This window comes from Rissa tridactyla, chromosome 19 (assembly GCF_028500815.1).
Source record: "Rissa tridactyla isolate bRisTri1 chromosome 19, bRisTri1.patW.cur.20221130, whole genome shotgun sequence".
Classification (NCBI taxonomy): Eukaryota; Metazoa; Chordata; class Aves; order Charadriiformes; family Laridae; genus Rissa; species Rissa tridactyla.
The window spans coordinates 5,074,633-5,093,676 of NC_071484.1; the positions used below are offsets into that span (position 1 = coordinate 5,074,633).

The 19,044-nt window shown below is 64.3% G+C and overlaps 1 protein-coding gene across 5 annotated transcripts; it reads left to right on the forward strand.

Moving 5' to 3' along the window:
- Positions 1-674: 674 nt before the first annotated feature.
- On the forward strand, positions 675-15,977 carry SLC4A1 (solute carrier family 4 member 1 (Diego blood group)). 5 transcript variants are annotated; one of them, XM_054224270.1, is made up of 22 exons: positions 675-803; positions 3,603-3,682; positions 3,783-3,879; positions 4,908-4,977; positions 5,110-5,210; positions 6,426-6,499; positions 6,693-6,870; positions 6,947-7,082; positions 7,321-7,462; positions 8,052-8,127; positions 8,780-8,964; positions 9,621-9,831; positions 9,940-10,143; positions 10,364-10,512; positions 11,220-11,414; positions 12,177-12,344; positions 12,594-12,683; positions 12,800-12,966; positions 13,083-13,336; positions 13,423-13,592; positions 13,828-14,001; positions 14,397-15,977. In XM_054224270.1, exons 2-22 carry the CDS (start codon positions 3,665-3,667, stop codon positions 14,475-14,477), a joined length of 2,940 nt encoding a protein of 979 aa, XP_054080245.1. In that variant the 5' UTR covers positions 675-803; positions 3,603-3,664; the 3' UTR covers positions 14,478-15,977. The 5 variants fall into 5 exon arrangements, with proteins under 5 accessions (XP_054080245.1, XP_054080248.1, XP_054080250.1 ...); XM_054224273.1 differs by lacking the exon at positions 3,603-3,682; XM_054224275.1 differs by lacking the exons at positions 4,908-4,977; positions 5,110-5,210.
- The last annotated feature ends 3,067 nt before the right edge of the window (positions 15,978-19,044 follow it).

A 19,044-nucleotide genomic window follows, 5' to 3' on the forward strand; every position in this document is an offset into this window, starting at 1 on the left:
GCGTGCACACGCGTGTGTATATGTGCATGTATACACGTGCACGCACGTTTGCATGCCTGCACATACACGCATGCACACGTACATGCCTGCACACCCAGGTACGCATGTACATCCATGTATGCACGCACTTGCATGCGCACACACGTGCTTGCACACCCGCGTGCACCCACAAGCGTGCACACCCGCGCGCGTTCACGCCCCCCCCATTCGCCCTGCACTGAAGCAGCCGTGCCCGTCCCACCACCTCTCTGCCAGGCACCCCGGGCACGGCGATCCCCGGGGACAGAGGGAACCCCGGCCACATCCCCCGTCCCCTCTCGCCTCTTCCCCAGGGGGAACCTCCCCAGGAACCCCCATTTTTTTAAAAAAAAAAAAAAAAAAAAAAAGAGAGAGAGAAAAACCCCAACCCTGCGTGAAGGAGGGGGACAGCCAGAGGATTCCCGGGGATTCCCCACAGGGAAACCCGGAGCCTCGTAAACAAGATAGTGGGGGGCACGGGGAGCACGGCACGGCCTAGCTGGGGCAGGGTGAGTGGCTGGGGAGGGCTGCGGGGCGAGCGCGGGCAGCGGGCGGGCAGCGGGCAGGGCGCAGCCCATCGCAAGATGTTGCACCCCGATAACCTTGTTTACGGGGGGCCCCAGGGGGAGAGAGGGGGGGGCCGGGTGAGACCCAGGGGGGGGGAGATTAGGGAGGGGAGCGTGACTCAGGGCATTTGGGCGCGCTCCCCCGCGCCGCGCGGCTCTTTCCCCGCGGGCAGCAGCAGGCAGAGCCCGGGCAGGGGCGTCGCGGAGGCACCCCCAGGGGTAGGTGCGGGGTCCCGGGGTGTTGCTGGGTGAGGGGAGCTGGGGGATGGGGGGGGCGGGGGGGCAGCGGGGCCAGGCGAGGCAGGGGCAGCACCCCCGGGTGCCCCCGGCGTGGGGTGGTGGCTGTGGGGGCCGTCAGCGAGGTGTGCTGGGGTGGGAGGTGCTGTGACAGGTATGGGCTCCACGCTGAGCCACGATGGTACCTGCTGCGGGAGGGAGCTGAGCCACGCTGCGTGGATGGCGTGGGATGTATGGAATCCATACGGAGTCACGATGGGTACCCTGCTGCATGAGGGATCCCAGCCACACTCCGTGGATGGCATGGGATGCACGGAATCCATACGGAGCCACGATGGGTACCTGCTGCATGAGGGGATCCCAGCCACGCTGCCTGGATGGCGTGGGATGCACGGAATCCATACGGAGCCACGATGGGTACCTGCTGCATGAGGGATCCCAGCCACGTTGCGTGGATGGCGTGGGTTGTATGGAATCCATACTGAGCCATGATGGGTACCTGCTGCTGGAGGGATCCCAGCCATGCTGCATGGATAGCATGGGATGTATGGGCTCTATATGGAGCCACGTTGGGTACCTGCTGCATGAGGGATCCCAGCCACGCTGCGTGGATGGCGTGGGATGTATGGAGTCCATACTGAGTACCTGCTGCGGGAGGGAGGTCCTGTACTGAGCCACGCTGCATGGATGGTGTGGGAGTTATGGGCTCCATGCTGAACGCGTGCTATGTGTGCTTGGGGACCTATGGGCTCTATACTGAGCTGTGCTGGATATATGGCATAGGAGGCACGAGTCCAGTCCTGAGTCACGCTAGCCGCGGGGTGTGGGAGGTATGGGCTCCATACTGAGCCCGTTGGCTCTGTGGTGTAGGAGGCACGGGCTCTATACTGCGTACAGGTGTTGGATGGTGTGGGAGGTGTGGACTCCATACCATGCCCATGATGCGGGATGCATAGGCTCTATGCCGTGCCCGTGGGGTGGATGGTACGGGAGGAACGGGCTCTGCGCTGTGCACGGGAGGTGGCTGGGGCGGCAGGCGTGGGCTCTATGTTGCACACCCGGGGCGGGACGTAGGGGCTCTATACGGTGCAAGGTGTCACCGGGACGGACTCGGCAGGTGCGGGCGACCCAGGCGCAGGGTGCCCGGTGCCCAGGGGGTCCCGCAGACCATCACCGCGGCCTCGGGCCCCGGGGCGGCAGCGGGGGGAGCGGGGCGGGGGCCGCCACCGGCGGGGCGTTATCAGCGGGGCGCAGCCCGCCGCACCGGGCTGATGCAAGAGCCGCCGGCGGGGCCGAGGGGGGCCGGGGGGGGCGCGGGCCGGGCCGGGGGGCCGGGGGCCGCCGGCGCTGCGGGGCCAGGCGGGGCAGGAAGGAGGAGGCCGGGTCCGGAGCCGGCCCCGGTTCCCGTGGCCCCGCCGCCGCTCCCGCGCCCCGTCGGGGATCCCGTGGCCCCAGCGGGGTCTCCGTGACAACCCCCCCCCCCCGCCTCGGCTCCCGCGGGCCCCGGCCGGGAGCGGGCTCCTGCATCACCCGGGTGAGATCTGGGGGGGCTGGTGTCCCGTCCCCCCCCACCAAAAACCCCCACGCCCTGACCTTGCAGCCCCTCCCGCCTCCCGTGAGCCGCCCCCCGTGTGGGGTCCCTGGGTCGGGGTGGCGGCGGGGAGCAGCCGGGGTCCCGGGCCCCCCAAGCGGAGGGGTCCCCACGGGGGGCTGGGGTGGGGAAGGGGCTGGGGGTCTCGGGGCAGGACCCCCCCCCCCCCCCGGGGACTCTGGGTTGTGGGGGGCAGATGGGGGGGGGGTCATGGGGGGTGAGGGGTTACGAGGAACGGGGGACCCGGACGCCCGGGTCCCTCCGGGGCTGCCCCGGGACCCGGCGGGGGGGGGGAGAGCGGCTTGCGGGGGCAGGGCGCCCCCTGGCGGTTGTCCCCCGGCATGGCCCCGGGGCAGCTGTGGGGGGAGGTCGGGGGGGGCAGCGTGGGGGGGCACAGGGGGTGCAGAGGGGGGGTTGCAGGCACAGGCTGCACCTTCCCCCCTCCAGGCACCCACCCACCGCCCAGGGGGCTGCAGAGGCTTTGGGTGCTGTGCAGGGGGTGGGATGGGCAGCAGGGTGCCCCCCCCCCCGGCTCTGTACCCTGGGTTGCTGCAGGGTGCTCCTGCCGTCCCGCTTTGAGAGGTCCCCATGAGCTCCGCTGTGCCTCAGTTTCCCCTTTCTCACCCCAGTGCTCTGCCAGGGGGCTGTGGGAGCTTGCTGGGGGCGCGGGGTGCTGCAGTGTGGGACCCCAGCCCCTGTGCGTGGGTCTATACGGGACCCCACCTATATACGTGCGTCTATACGGGATCCCACCCATGTGCGAGGGGTCGTGTGGGACCCAGCCCATGTCCCATAGGGGACCTGACCCTGGGTGTGGGTCCATAGGGCACCTGACCCCCAGGCGCAGGACATGGCAGGACCAGCTGGCATGCGTGGGCATGGGTGGGCCGGGGCGGGATGCCGCGTCCCTGGTGGGAAGCTGCCGGGGCTCTGCCGTCGCCTGACGTCGGTTCCCATCCCGGATGGCGGCAGGGCAGGGCATCGCTTCCCCGGGGACCCCTGGCCCTGGGACCTCCCGGCCTGCGGGAAGCAGGTTACACGGGTGGGGGCTGCGGGAACGGCCGCGGCGTCCAGCCCCAGCCCCATCCCACGGGACAAACCCCACGTCTCCGGGGGCACTGAGCCCTGCCCAGACCTCTCCTAACATATTTTCTCTCCCTTTCCCCTCCGTGCCCGCCCTGACGCCGCAGAGCGCCGGGTTATGGTGCCGCCGGGCTGATTGCCGGGACGCAGCGAGGCAGCGGCGGGGGCCATGGAGGGGCCTGGCCAGGTAGGGAGACCCGGCCCCGAGCCCTGGCTCTGCTGCTGCGCCCCGGCCGGCTCCCACCCCCCATACGGCCCCGCTGAGCCCCCTTCTCTCTGTCCCGCAGGAGGCCTACGAGGAGAGGATGAGGAGGAGCCTGGACCCCGAAGGCTACGAGGACCCTGGCATAAAAGGCTCCCACTTATCACTGGGGGAGATGAGCAGTGAGTGGCTCTCTCGGGTGCTGGGGGGCACTGGGCACGCGTGGGCATCAGCATTGCATGGGGGATGGCATTGCATGGGCACCGATGTCATACAGGTGACAGCATTGCAGAGGTGACGGCGTTGCATGGGTGACAGTGTTGCATGGGTGACAGCACCTCCTGGGCACCGGCGTCGCATGGAAACTGGCACCAGGGGGGTGCCAGCGTTGCAGGGACAGCAGTGGTTCAAGGTCGCATGTTGCATGGGTGCCAGAGTTTTGTGGGTGCCAGCTCTGCACGGGTACCAGCATGGCACAGTCTTGTTGCACAGGCACCAGCATGGCATGGGCACTGGCGTTGTGTAGGTGCCAGCACTGCATGGGCATCAGTGTTGCATGGGTGACAGCATTGCATGGGTGACAGTGTTGCATGGGTGACAGCATTGTATGGGCACCCATGTTGCATCGGCACCACATTGCATGGGTGCCAGCATGGGTGCCAGCATGGCACAGATGTGCTGCATGGGCACCGGCGTTGCACAGATGCGTTGCACGAGTGCTAGTGTTGCATGGGCACCAGCATCGCGTGGGCGCCAGCATCGCATGGGCACCAACATTGCGTGGGTGCCGGCATTGCGTGGGTGCCAGCGTTGCACAGACGTGTTGCACGGGTGCCAGCATTGCACGGGCAGCGGGGCTCGCTCGGAGCCCGGGACGGTCAGGCAGGGACACGCAGCCCTCGGGATCCCGTCACCCACAGCCCTGAAGCCCGTGAGGTGCCACCTCCGGTGCAAGGGCTGCGGGTGTCTGAGCTTGGGGACACCCCAGGTCCTTGAGGCCATGACCAGAAGCCCCCTGGGAAGGGAGGTGAGGGGAGGTTGGGGGGGGTCTGTGTGCCCCGGAGCATCCCCTTGCCCGAAGCTTTGTTGATTCAGAGCTTCCACCCCGAGGGGGTGCTTGGGCTGTGCCAGCTCCCGACATCCAGACCCTCGGGTGCCCGTTGGAGGTGACACAGGTCGGGGGGGTAATGCTGCCGCCTGTTCTGCGCAGGGGCCGGCGCTGGCACCGGGTCCCCCTTGCACGCGTGGAGGGCCAGAGCCGAGGAGCTGACGCCCCTGCGGTGAGTCCCCAAAATCGGGGAGGGAGCTGCATGCTGTCCCCCCTGCCCAGCTGGCATTGGCAAGGGGGGGCTGCTGGCACCCGTGGGTGCCCGGCGCTGACCCCCCCCATCCCGGCGGTGTGTGTTTTGCAGCCAGTATTTGCCCAGCCGCCGGGGATGCTATGACGTGGATGGGAGGAGGCGTGCGGCCGGGGCCCCCCCGGGACAGGCGAGCCGCCGTGGCGGAGGGCAGCGTGAGTGACCGTGGGGGCACCGGGGGACAAAGCCCAGCCTCGGCGTTTCCCCCACCCCCCACCCCAGCCCTCCGTCGTGCCGCCCACCCTGGTGTTGCCACCCCCAGCCCCGCGCTCCACGGGGTGACCGTCACCCGGGCGTCAGGGCACGCCGCGGGGTGACCGCTGCCGCTTGCCCGTAATTGCCCGCTGATTGAGGATAAATAAAGTCTTTGTTTGGGGTGAGGACAAGAACCACTTGGGGCTGAACGCTGGCTGGCGCTGGGCGGCTCGGTGGCAGCGGCAGCGGGCCCAGACGAGGACAAGCTCATGCCCACGTGCCACGGCCAACGCCGTCGGGGACACTGGGGACACACACACACACGCACCCCATCCCCTCTTGCGTCGGCACAGCATCCTTCAGCCGGCAGAGCAGGATGCGGCTCATGCAGCATCCCCCCGCTGGGTGACCTGGCCGGGGGGCAGCGAGGGGACCGCGGTGGTCCCCAGCAGGGGCAGAGGGGGACGGGGTGAGCCTGTCCCCGCCACCGGGGCGGCCACGGGTGGGCGGGAGCCGCGCTGGTGTTTACTGTCAGCAAAGGCAAAGTGCTCCGGGATTTACGGTGCACACAGGGCGGCCGCGGGGCGTGGGGCTCGGCCCCCACTTTATAGGGCTGGAGCCTGCGGGGCCGTGGGGGGCGCAGGGGGGGCCGCAGGTAGGCAGGGGACGGGGACAACTCGAGCTCCTGGGGTCTGGCTGGCCGGGAATGTGCTGTCCCCATCCCCGTCTGAGGAGCAGCGCTTGGTGCTGGGGTGCTGTGCCGGTGGTGGGGCAGAGCGTGGCCACGAGCCCTGCCCCGGCGATGTCCCCAGACTGTCACCCTGCCCCGGGAGCTTGGATGCGGGGATGCGAGGGGACGGAGGTGGGCACCGGCGAGGCAGGGGGGTGATGGAGGGACACAGCCAGCAGACCCCAACTGGGTCTAAGGATGGGGGTTATAGAGGTGGGGACACATCCAGCAAACCCCAGCTGGGTCTGGGATGGGGCAATGGGTAGGGGACACGTACAGTGAGTCCCAGCCAGGGCTGGGGTGGGGATGATGGAGCAAGGGACACATCCAGGCAACCCCAACTGGGTCTGGGATGGGGGTGATGGGGGCAGATGCCTTCAACAGACCCTGGGAGGGTCCGGGCAGGGGCAGGGACCAGCTAACGTGGTGGTGGCTCCACTTGCAGCTCCGTCGGTGACCGATGTGGACCTGGAGGCGGGGGGGAGCAGGCGGCCCGTGTCCCAGCGGGACACCCATGAGGTGGGTGCTGCTCCGGTGACCCCCATTTCCGGGGGTGGACAGACTGTGGCCACCTGGGGACCAACCCCACGCCAACCCCCGGGGACACCGGGGATGGGAGAGATGCTGGCACGGGCAACCACAGCTCTGGGGCTCCTGGGGGTCTCTGGTGTGGTGTGGGGGACCCTGACACGCCCCCGGGCTCTGTCTGCAGGGCTACGTGGAGCTGCACGAGCTGGTCATGGACGTCACGAAGGAGCTGTGCTGGATGGAGGCCGGCCACTGGCTCAAGCTGGAGGAGGACTTCAAGGAGGCCGGTCACTGGGGCCAGCCCCATCTCTCCTTCCTGACGTACCGCAGCCTCCTGGAGATCCGGCGGGCTTTGGCCAAAGGTGGGGACACCGGCTGGAGCTGGGATGGCAGCAGGGACCCCGCGCTGGCCGGCTGGTGACGGTGCTGTCCCCGCAGGTGCTGTGCTCCTCGACGTGGCGGCCACCTCGTTGGCAGCCATTGCCAATGTCCTCATCGATCAGATGATCTACGAGGGGCAGATCAAGCCACAGGACCGAGATGACATCCTGAGGACGCTGCTGCTCCAGCACAAGTATGTCCAGGGCTGACAGCCCCATGGGGGTGGCACCCCGGTGTCCGGGCTGGATCCAGCCCCAGCGTGTCCCGCTGGAGCCTGGCACGGGGTGGAAAAGCCCCTCCGCGTTTTGGCTTTGCCTCCCAGCCCGGTGTGAGGATCCCCACGCACCCCCGGGGCTGGGGCCGTCTTATGGGGTTTTGGGGAGGGGTCAGTGGCGCTGGCCCGTCTGACACCATCCCCCCGACTGCTCTAGGCACCCCAGCGAGGCCGAGTCGGTGCGGACCCTGCCACCGGCGCAGCTGCAGCGCTCCGGCACCAGCCGGGCAGAGACGGAGCAGCCACTGCTGCGGGAGCAGCAGCCCCTGGAGATGCGCAGGCTGGCCGGGGCAGAGCAGGCGAGCGGGGACCGGGTGGCGGGCAGGGGGGCACTGGGGGGCAGGGGGACACTGGGGGGCAGGGGTCAGGGGGTGCTGGGTCCAGCCAGGGTGTGGGGAGGGCTGCTGGGAGACGCGCACACACACACACACAGGTGTGTGCACACACGCGTCGGCACACGCAAGCGCACACCAGCCAGGAGGTGTGCGGGGTCTCGCGCGTCCCCGGGGAGGGCGCGCAGCCGCTGGCGCACGCTTGCACACCCGTCCACACGCGCTCACAGGGGCCCGAGCAGGCAGACGGGCACGAACACGCCCCGAACTCCCACGCACACTGCTTTCTCTCGCCCTCACACGTGTGTCCACCCATGCGCTTGCACACACACGCATGCACATCATGGGTGCACATACATGCGCACACACGCAAGCAGGCGAGGCGTTGCCGCGCATGGTGCAGAGTGGTAGTGAAGGAGCCGGGCTTACAGGGGGCAGAGGGGGACATACAGGGGACGGAGGGGGACGTGTAGGGACGGAGGGGGACACACTGGGGATGCAGGGGGCCATGCAGGGGACAGCCGGCTGACTCCTGCCATTCGTCTGCCCGCCGCAGAGCCCGAGCGGGGCCACTAAACCCCAGCTCCCCGAGAAGATCCCCGAGGATGCCGAGGCCACGCTGGTCCTCGTGGGTGAGTGGTGGGCGGGGAGGGGGGGTGCGGGGTCGGGGCGGCGGGTGCGGGGCCAGGGTGCGCAGCGGGAGCTTCGGTGTCTGCCTGCTCGCTCACTCGCTGCTTTTCTTGCGCCTTTTTTGACTCTCCCCGTCCTCAGCTCTCGCCGCCGCCTGCTGCCGCTCAGCGCTGCTCTCTGGGTCCTGTGTCCCCTTGTCCCTTGTCCTCATGTTCCCTTTCTCCAGTCCCCTGTGCCCCTGTGTCCTCACTTCTCTCTGTCCCCTCTGTCCCTGTGTCCCCATGCCCTCCTGTCCCTGTGCTCCCACGCCCACCTGCCCCTGTGTCCCCGTGTCCCGGTGTCCGTATGCCCCCATGGTCGTGTATCCCTGTGTCTCTGTGTCCTCATGTCTTTGTGTGTCCCATTCCCTTTGTCCCCCCATGTCCCCATGCCTCTGTGTCATCTTGTCTCCAAATAACTCTGTCCCTGTACCCGTGTCTCCTTGTCCCCATATCCCAATGTCCCCATGTTTCCATGTCCCCATGTTTCCATGTCCCCATGTCTCCGTATCCCCATCCTCGTGTCCCCATGTCTTCTGTGTCCCCATGTCTCTGTGTCCCTGTGTCCCTGTGCCCGTCCCCCCGTGACCCCCATCCCATCCCGTCCTCCCCCCAGGCTGCGCAGCCTTCCTGGAGCAGCCGACGCTGGCCTTCGTGCGCCTGAAGGCCGCGGTGACACTGGATGCCGTCCTTGAGGTGCCCCTGCCCGTCCGCTTCCTCTTCGTGGTCCTGGGCCCTGACACCCCCAATGTCAGCTACCACGAGATCGGCCGCGCCGTCGCCACCATGATGTCTGAGAGGGTACGGCTCGCCCGCCACCGCCACCGCCACCGCCACCAGCACTGGCACTGCCATCACCACCAGCACTGCCGTCCAGGGTCACAGCACCCCTGAGCACCCCAAAGTCCCCAGCCCTGGGGCCGCACCCTCTAATAGGGGTCATCCACCCGTGCCATGTCCCTCTCTGTGCTTGTGTCCCTGTGTCCCCATGCACTCGTGTCCCCTTGGCCCCATGCACCTGTGTCCTCATCCCTCTGGGTCTCCATGTCCCCGTGTCCCCATACACCCCCGTCCCCATGTCCCCATCTCCACGTGCACCCCTGTTCCCACACTTACTGTGTCCCTGTGGCCCCATGCTCCCATGTCCCCATGCCCCTGTGTCCCTATGTGCCCATGCCCCTGAGGTCCCCGTGTGTCCAAGCAACCGTGTCCCCATGCTCCTGTGGTCCTATGTCCCCCATGTCCCCATGTCACCCCTTATCCCCATGCCTCTGTGTCCCCACACCCTGTCCCCAAGCCCCTGTGTCCCCATGGCCCCCCTCATCCTCATGTCCCCCTGTCCCTATGTCCCCATGATGCCCCATCCCTGTGAAGATGCTCAGGGACCGGGTGGGTGCCCAGCAGCACCCAAGTGTGCCCAGAGACAGCTGACCGCCTGTCCCCGGGCCACCCTGCAGGTCTTTCGCCGGGACGCCTACCTGGCCGAGGGCCGCCAGGACCTGCTGCGGGGGGTGGAGGACTTTCTGGAGGCCAGCATCGTCCTGCCGCCCACCGAGATCCCGAACGAGCAGCTCCTCCGCAGCCTGGTGCCGCTGCAGCACGAGCTGCTCCGCCGCCGCTACCAGCCCCCCGAGAAGGCGCCGGGCGAGGCCTTCCTGAAAGACCTGGGTACGGCGAGGACCACCTCAGCCCCCCTGGGATCCCCGGTCCCCGTGGCTGGCGGGACCCCCTTCTTGCATGCGGGGTCCCCCCATGGCCACCTGCTTGTGTCCCCAGGGCTGGAGGAGCCGGCGCCGGAGGACGACGACCCCCTGCGCAGGACGGGGAGACCTTTTGGGGGGCTGGTGCGGGACATCCGCCGCCGGTACCCCAAATATCTCAGCGACATCAAGGATGCTCTCAGCCCCCAGTGCCTGGCCGCCGTCATCTTCATCTACTTCGCGGCGCTGTCACCTGCTGTCACCTTTGGAGGCTTGCTAAGTAATGGGGGGGACAGGCTGGGGACATGTTGGGGGACAGGGGCGTTCCCCAGCTGGGCACAGGGCTGGGGGAGCAGGGTGCCACCGCCTGCAGCACCATCCCCTGGGGGTGCTCCTGGGGGGGCGATTGCACCCCCTAATCATGGTGCCGAGGAGTGTGGGATGGGGGGACACAGTGCTGTCGTCCCCCCCGGCGCCCCCCAGCTCTGCCCCTCCACCAGGTGAGAAGACCAAGGGCATGATGGGGGTCTCGGAGCTGCTCATCTCCACCTGCGTGCAGTGCGTCCTCTTCAGCATCTTCAGTGCCCAGCCCCTGCTCGTCGTCGGCTTCTCGGGGCCCCTCCTTGTCTTCGAGGAAGCCTTCTACTCGGTGGGTGCCACCCTGCACCCCTGGGTGCCCCCCGCCTGCTGCCAGTGGTCCCCACAGTGGGCTCCTGGGGCCACCAGCCTGGCAGAGGGATGGGGTGCTGGCAGGCGGGTGATGGCACAGGGGTGCTGCCATGAGGGGATGTCATGTGGAGGGTGGCACAAGGAGGACGGCACGGGGGGGTGCCACGTGCAGGATGGCACTGGTGGGATGGCACGTGGGTGATGCTGCGTGGGTGATGGCACATGGGTGACACTGCACGGTCGTGCAGGTGGAGCCATCTGAGTTGATGGCACAGGGGTGATACCACCTGAGGGATGGCACTTGTGGGATGTCACATGGGTGATGCCACAAGGGTGATGCCATGTGGGTGATGGCAGTCGGGTGATATCACGCAGGTAGAGCCATCTGGGTGGTGGCGCAGGGGTGATGCCAGGTGCATGACACCATGTGGGTGATGCCAAATTGCTGGCACCATGTGGGTGACACCACGCGGGCGATGCCAAGCAGGTGCTGCCATCGGGGTGATGCCAGGGGGGTGATGCCACAGGAGTCCTGCCACATTGGGGTACCACTATCCCCGTCCCAGCATCCCCCAGCCCCCGGGCAGGAGGTGCAGGGCCACCATGGAACCCCGGGATCCAGCCCACCTGGGTGCCCATGCCGGGGGCTCCATGGGGCTGACGGGGCTGTGCCCTCTGTCTCCCCAGTTCTGCAGTGCCAATGGCATGGAGTACATCGTGGGCCGGGTCTGGATCGGCTTCTGGCTGATCCTGGTGGTGCTGGTGGTGGTGGCCTGCGAGGGCAGCGTCCTGGTGCGCTACCTGTCCCGCTACACCCAGGAGATCTTCTCCTTCCTCATCTCCCTCATCTTCATCTACGAGACCTTCTCCAAGCTCGTCACGGTGAGGGGCGCAGGGGTCCCGCAGTGGGGAAGGGGGTGGGGGCGGCTGCAGATAGTGGTCATCACCCGGGTTTCCATAGAAACAGTGGGAGCCAGGCGAGGGATGCAGGTGAGGGATGGAGCCCAAGTCCCAGCGTTTTCTCCCCCTTCCCAGGTGTTTCCTGGCTCGTGCTTCTCTCCGCAGGGGGATTTTGGGGCTGGGAGGTGAAGCCCAGGCAGATGTCCCACCTGGGCTGCGGCAAACATGGTCCTTGCCCAGGAACTGCTCAGAGCGCCCCAATTTCTTCCCCCATGGCCTGGCCCAGACCCTTCCCTGTGGCCAGGAGCAACGGGACGGTGTCACCCTACGCCCTGGGTGCCCACAGGGACACCTCTGGTGCTGGAGAGGTGACAGGCAGGACACATGCCCCATCACACCCTGGAACCCTCCACCACACCGAGGTGCCCCCATGCGCCCCTCTACAAGCTCAGAACACCCCCAAACACCCTGGGTGACACATGGTGTGCAGCGGGGCCACACTCACCTGTCCCTGCTGTGCCACCCAGCCCCTGCTCCGGCCCCATTTCCAAGGGAACGTGGAGAAAACCAAACCTAAAAATCTCCCCCTGCTCACCATGTGCCAAGCTCCAGCCTCGCCGGTCACCCTGGCACGCACTCTGCACCCACGCACCCGCCGGGACGGTGCCGCGGGGCTCCCAGCACGGCAGGAGGGGTGCAGGGGGGGTTCCTACCCTCCCTGACCCTCTCCCCTCCCCTCCCCAGATTTTCAAGGATCACCCGCTACAGCGGCATTACAATGTGAAGGCCGTCGTCGAGCCCAAGGTGCCGGAGCCCAACACGGCGTTGCTGTCCCTCGTCCTCATGGCCGGCACCTTCTTCCTGGCCTTCTTCCTCCGCAAGTTCAAGAACAGCGCTTTCCTGCCTGGCACGGTGAGGAGGGGGGGGGTCAGCGGTGTGTCCCCCACCCCACTGGACCTGGGGTCAGCACCGGGGGGGCGGGAAATGGGGGCTTGGCAGGTGCACTTTCCCCAAAGGGTCTGGCTGAGACCATGCAAACTCATTGCATGCTCCTCCAGAGGTCTTTGCTAGAGCCCGCTGCCGGTGGGGACACAGTGAGGGGGACCCCCTCGGCTGGGTGGGGACACAGGGGTGTTTAATGGGATCACGGTGTTCCCACAGGTCCGACGCTTGATCGGGGACTTCGGGGTGCCCATTTCCATCTTCATCATGGCGCTGGTTGACTTCTTCATCAAGGACACGTACACGCAGGTCCGGGAGCAGCGGGAGGGCAGGGCTGGGGCGGTGACAGGTGTCCCCAACAAGGGGACACGGAACCAGGTGCCCCGTCCCCATCCCCTCACTCCCCTATTTCTGCTCCCATCCAGAAACTGAACGTCCCCAAAGGGCTGGAGGTCACCAACTCATCCGCCCGGGGCTGGTTTATCAACCCCATGGGGAATGACAACCCTTTCCCCATCTGGATGATGTTCGCCTCCGTGGTGCCTGCCCTCCTGGTCTTCATCCTCATCTTCCTCGAGACGCAGATCACCACGTGAGGACCTGGGGGGGGGTGTAACAGGGAGGGCAGGGAGGGCTGTGGTGTGCCTGGTGGGACAGGGGTGGAAGGGGACACCCCACCACCGACTCTTCCCTCTCTGTCCCCGGCAGCCTCATCGTCAGCAAGCCTGAGAGGAAGCTGGTGAAGGGCTCTGGCTTCCACCTGGACCTGCTGCTGATCGTGGCCATGGGGGGGCTGGCCGCCCTCTTCGGCATGCCCTGGCTCAGCGCCACCACCGTCCGCACCATCACCCACGCCAACGCCCTCACCGTCATGAGCAAGACCTCCGCTCCTGGCGAGAAGTCCCAGATCTTAGAGGTCAAGGAACAGCGCATCAGCGGCTTGTTGGTGGCCGTGCTCATCGGTGAGCTGGGGAGATGCCCCCCACCTGGGGTGGCGAGGGCTGGGTGCCCCCGACAGCTCTCCCTGACCTCTCCTTCTCCACTGCAGGCGTCTCCATCCTCATGGAGCCCATCCTGAAGTACATTCCTCTGGCCGTGCTCTTCGGCATCTTCCTCTACATGGGCGTCACCTCCCTCTTCGGCATCCAGCTCTTCGACCGCATCCTCCTCTTGCTGATGCCACCCAAGTACCACCCTGACGAGCCCTACGTCACCCGGGTGAGTGAGCCCTGTGTCACCCAGCTGGGTGGCTGTGGACTTGGGAGTGTCCTGGGCTGTGGCACCCCACAGTGCTGCCTGCTCTGGGCTCCCCAAAGAGCTTCCTCCTTCGGTGCTGACCTTCACTGGGCTCTTTGGGCCACCGGTTGTGCCACCCCCCAGCACCCAGCACCCTGGGAAGGGTTGGGGGTGCTGCACCCACCACCCTGACCCCACTGGGCTCCTCGTCCTGCAGGTGAAGACTTGGCGGATGCACCTGTTCACCTTCATCCAGATCATCGTCCTCGCGCTGCTGTGGGTGGTGAAGTCCACCCCGGCCTCGCTGGCGCTGCCCTTCGTCCTCATCCTCACCGTGCCCCTGCGGCGCTTCGTGCTGCCCAGGATCTTCCGGGACATCGAGCTCAAATGTGTATGTAGCCCCAGCATGGGATGGGAGCCACCACGGTGCTGTCCTTGTCCCTGTGCCTGTCCCTGTGTCCATCCCCATCCCTGTCCCCATCCCTGTTCCCAGACCCATCCCTGTTCCCAGACCCATCCCTGTCCCCATCCCCACCTCTGTGCCTGTCCCCAACCTCATCCCTGCCCCTGTTCCATAGCCATCCCAGTCCCCATCCCTGTCCCCATCCCCATCTCTGTCCCTATCCTTGTTCCCATCCTCATCCCTCTCCCCATCCCCATCCTCCTTTCCATCCCTGTCCCCATCACTGTCCCTGCTCCCATCCTCACCCTTGTCCCTGTCCCTGTCCCCATCCCTGTCCCTCTCCCCATCCCCATCCCACCTAACGCCCCCTCCCGTCCCTCCAGCTGGACGCGGACGACGCGGTGGTGACCTTCGAAGAGGCGGAGGGCACGGACGTGTACAACGAGGTGCAGATGCCCAGCTAAGGGCTCACTGCCGCCCACCCCCCCAGGACTGCCCCGCGCCCCCCCGGCCCCCCATCCACCCGCTTGTAGCTCCACTGCTGCCATCCCGGGGTGCTGGGTGGCGGAGGGGGACTTGGGGACACAGCCCAGAGCCCCGGTCCCCACCTGTGCACCCTGTGAATGGAGCCTTTTTATTTCTTTTCCCCCTTTTTTTTTCCCATTTTTTTAACATTTTGGATGGTGTGAGCTCACCCGCACTTTGCTACCTGCTGGGGAAGAGGCTGCCCGGGCTGGGGGGGTCCCATGGGCTGTCCCTGACTTTGGCAGGGTGGGATGGCCCATGCCCTGTGTCACCATCGGGTCCCCAAGGCCACCGCCGGGCTGTGACCGGGCACGGAGCCGGAGGAAGACACCCGAGCTCGGAGCAGGGAGGAAGGCAGGGAAGGGACAACACGGGATGGGGACAGAGTGGGACGGGGTCCCCTCACTCCCCCCAACCCCGCTGCCTCCCCCGGGGCGCCCCCCCCTGCCCGCCCAGCCCCTCTTCCCCAGACGAACTTCCAGTGCTAACGAGCACTCGTGGCCGCTCACAGCATCTCCCGGGGTCGGGATGTAAATAGCCCAGCGAGGGGGTTTATATATTTGCAATGAAGATAATTGCGCTAAAAATGCCAAAAAAAAAAAAAAAAAAATAAATTTACGCCGATGCTTCCACAGGTAGGATTCGCACAAAACCAAAAAAAAAAAAGAAACCAAAACCAAAACAAAACCCAAACGAAAAAGCACCTTAAAAAAGAAAAAAATGAGAAAAAAAAAGAATAATAGCAGCTGCAAGGAGTGATCTGTATATGTGATGCTAGCGACTGGGGGAGTTTGTAATTTATTTCTAAAGGCTGATTGTGCTCCCGCCCGCGGCCGGGGCCGTGTGCGTGTGTGTGTATATACTAGAGAGAAATTATATAAAAATTTACAATTTTTCTAGAAACGCTTATTTTAAAGGATCCTGGTCAGGGCCTAAACTCTACGGACCAGTCTGGCAGCGTCGTTTAGCTGATGAATTAGTGTTAGTGTCATTCCTCTTTATACTTTTAGCGTTTCAATTAAATCCGTGTAGTTTTTCCTTGATTTTTCCCTTGCTTGCTGACTGCGTCTTGCTCCGTTTCCGCCGGGATTGATCCCAAACGGGCCGAGCATCCCCTTGCTTCTGCCAGGCCTGCTCCTGCCTGGGTCGGACCCAAGGGCCGCATCCAGCCAGGACGCAGGGCACCCCGCCAGGCGGCGAATTTGCTGATCTTTGCAATATCACGGTGGGGGGGACCCCAAAATCAGCATGGGGAGAGGGTGGAGGGGGGGCAACCGTGCCCGGGGCTGCACCGCCTCGTGTTTGGGTTGGTTTAGTTTTATTAATTATGTGTCCGAAATAAACAATATTGTGAGCTTTGGGTTTTTTTTTTTTTCTTCCCTTCCTCATCCACCTCTGTATCAGGCTTTAATAAAGAAATGAATAAGATTGGAAAATAATGTGTTTTTTCTTTCTGGTTGGGTATTTGCTGGGGGGTCGCCTTATTTAATTGCCCCCCGAAAGAGCAGCAGTGTCCTTTGGAGGCGTCCGCCCCCAGGGATGCTCGGTGCAGCTGTACTGAGCTGCTCGTCGTGGCATCCCGGGATACTCACTGAATCCCGGCATCCTGGGGTGCTTACAGCATCCCAGCATCCCAGGGTGCTCACCGCAGCCATCCCGGGTGTCCTGGTTTCATCTGGGATAAAGTCAATTTTCTTCCCAGTTTTGGATTTAGGATGAGAATAACGTCGATAACACGTATTGTTTTAGTTGTTGCTAAGCGATGCTTATATTAAGTCAGGGGCGTTTTTAGCTTCCCATAGGAGTGGAGAGGGAGCACAGACAGGACAGGCTGGACAAAGGGATATTCCATACCATGGATGTCCTGCTCAGTATAGAAATGAGGGCTGGGGGGTGGGACAGGGATCTACAATCACTGCTCGGGACGGGCTGGGCAATCGACCATCGGGGGGTGAGAATCCCTCATTTTGTATGTTCTTTTATCATGATCATTATTATTATCTTCTCTTCCATTACTGTGCTATTACAATGCCTTTATTGCAACCCACAAGGTTTCCTTTTTTTTCTGATTCTCCTCCCTATCTCACTGGGGGCGTGGGGGGGTGGAGGGAGTGAACGGCTGCGTGGTCCCGGTTGTCGATTAGGGTTAAACCACGACACCAGGATGCTCCCCATGGCCATCCCGGCATGCTCCCCATGAACATCTCAGGATGCTCAGCATCCCCATCCCCCGGGATGCTTGCTGCATCCTGGCATCCCAGGATGCTCCCCATGGCCATCGCGGCATGTTCCCTGTGGTCATCCCAGGATTGTCCCCATGGCCATCCCAGGATGCTCAGCATCCCCATGGCCATCCCCAATGCTCACTGCAACCATCCCCAGATGCTCCCCGTGGCCATCCTGGAATTCTTGTGACATCCTGGCATCCCGGATGCTCCCTGTGGCCATCCCGGGATGCTCAACCCCCCCTGGCCCCCCTTGCACCCCATGGTGCTGCCCCATTCCTGCTGGCCACACGCTGTCCCCACTCCGGGGGGACACGCTGAGCCGCCTGCCTGGGCCTGTTGTTATAACACGCCGCAGAGCAGACCCCAGCCCCCCCTTCCAGACCGCGCCGGCACTAAATTGACCCCGATTACCCGTAATCTCATTAACGAGAGCAATCAGTGGGGCTGCTGCCCCCATGGAAGACACCCGCCCATGGCCCAGCTCTGTCGATAGGGCCGTGGGAAGGGATGCGCCCACTTGCCCCAAGCCTTTCTATGGGGCAGGCAGCGGGGTCAGCACCTGCGGCTGCTCCTGACTGCGGCCGTGACTGTCACTGTGACCCCAAGGGCTCTCTGTGGGGCTGGGATAAACCCCATTGTGGCCTGCAGCGTAGCTGCTGGCCCTCATTTTCTGGAGACGGAGCTACGTGGCTGACATTTTTCAGCCCAAGGCCTGCAGATCCGGCAGCTGCCTGTCCTTCTGCCGGCCTCACGTGGGCAAGCCACACTGGGTGCCACCGGGAGGGCTCTGCGTGCCACCGCCGCCACCGGCCAGACCCGCTGCTGCCATCCCTGCCTCCAAAACCCGGTGCTGCCACACCGGTGATGGAGGACGGCAAGTGCCCGCAGCCGGGGCTGCCTCCCTGCGCCCCGTCCTTCTCGCTTTCCGCTCGGGAAGAGCTTTTTATTCTCCAGGAGATGTCAGTGAGGTCACTGCCACCGGCTCCAGCCTGGTTTGGGGAGGGGGGGGGGGGGGGGGCGGATTTAGGTCAAGTTCTCATTTGGGCTTGATTTATCCCAGCGAAATGTGGATGGGGGGGGGTGATTTGTGGCAGGGACCCGCGTCGGCATTGGTGCGTGGCGGGGTGTGAGTTGCGAGGGCAAAAAAAAAAAAAAAATTAATTAATAGGTTTGCTGATAAGGAAGGGGGAGCGCAGAGCTGGAGACCTGTGATCGGGTCGTAGCATCACCTCTGGAAGGGGGAGAGCCCCGGTGCTGGGGGGGGTGCAGGGTGCCGGTGGGGGGTGCAGGTGCCGGTGGGGTGCAGCATCCCTGCGACAGCCCCGGATCTCCTCGGGGTGCACAGCAGAAAGCGTCCTGTTACTGTTTGTGCACTGAATTAGTGAAAATGCAAAGAAACGCACCCCCCCCCCCCCCAAAAAAAAAAAAAAAGGCTGCAGTTGTGCCATCTTACTCTGCCTTTATTTGCAAAAAATACTCATTACCCAAACAAGAGGAATTTGAAAATTCCCTTGGTAAGAAGGAAGTCCTGGGGAGGGCAGAGAGGAAGGAGGGGAGTGTTTGGGGGGGGGTGTGTATCTGGGGGGAGTCCCAGTTTCTGCCCCACCTGCTGCAGGGGGTTGTGGTTGATTTCCAGGGCGCGGGTGTCCCTCCTCGGTGGCAGAAGTCACACAACCGCATTGCGGGGCGGGGGGGGGGGCAGAATCTGCGCTGCCATGGGGGCTGTGGAGCGTTTGCGCTCCCCGTCCAAAATGGCTTTTTGGTTAAAAATTAAAAATGTTGATTTTCATTTTTTTTGTCCTGATTATCTCCAAATATTTTGGTTTGGTTTTGGGGTTTTTTTTTCCCAATTTTCTTTTGCAATTTTTCCCTCTTGCAAAACAGTGACATTTCACCTAATTTCGACCAGGAAAAACAGTTCAGCTGAGGGCCTTTTCCATGCAGAATAAATATATACTTATTTTTTTTTTTAAGCTTCCACTGGAGGGATTAACTGCTCAGCGCTGGCGCGGCTTGGCACACCTTGGCGGCCGCTCCGGCTGGAGGCAGGACTGCAGGGACGTGGCGGAGGGGCCGTCCATCCGCCTGTCCGTCCGGCTGATCCTTTGCTTGGGAATAAGGCCCAAAAAAGCCACTTGCACAGCCAGGTTTTCCCCCGTCGCCACCCCTGCGCCCCCAAAATCACCCTGGGGGGCCAATTGCACGGAGATTTGGGGCTTTTTTTTGGTCTTTTCCATATAAACAGGGGTGAAAAAAACCCGGATTTTGGCCGCTTCCG

Excerpts from the sequence above, each read along its gene's own strand:
- SLC4A1 (XM_054224270.1), top strand. Across the intron at positions 8,128-8,779 it reads GGCCACGCTGGTCCTCGTGG|GCTGCGCAGCCTTCCTGGAG; the intron begins GTGAGTGGTGGG and ends TCCTCCCCCCAG. Across the intron at positions 11,415-12,176 it reads CCTTCTCCAAGCTCGTCACG|ATTTTCAAGGATCACCCGCT; the intron begins GTGAGGGGCGCA and ends TCCCCTCCCCAG.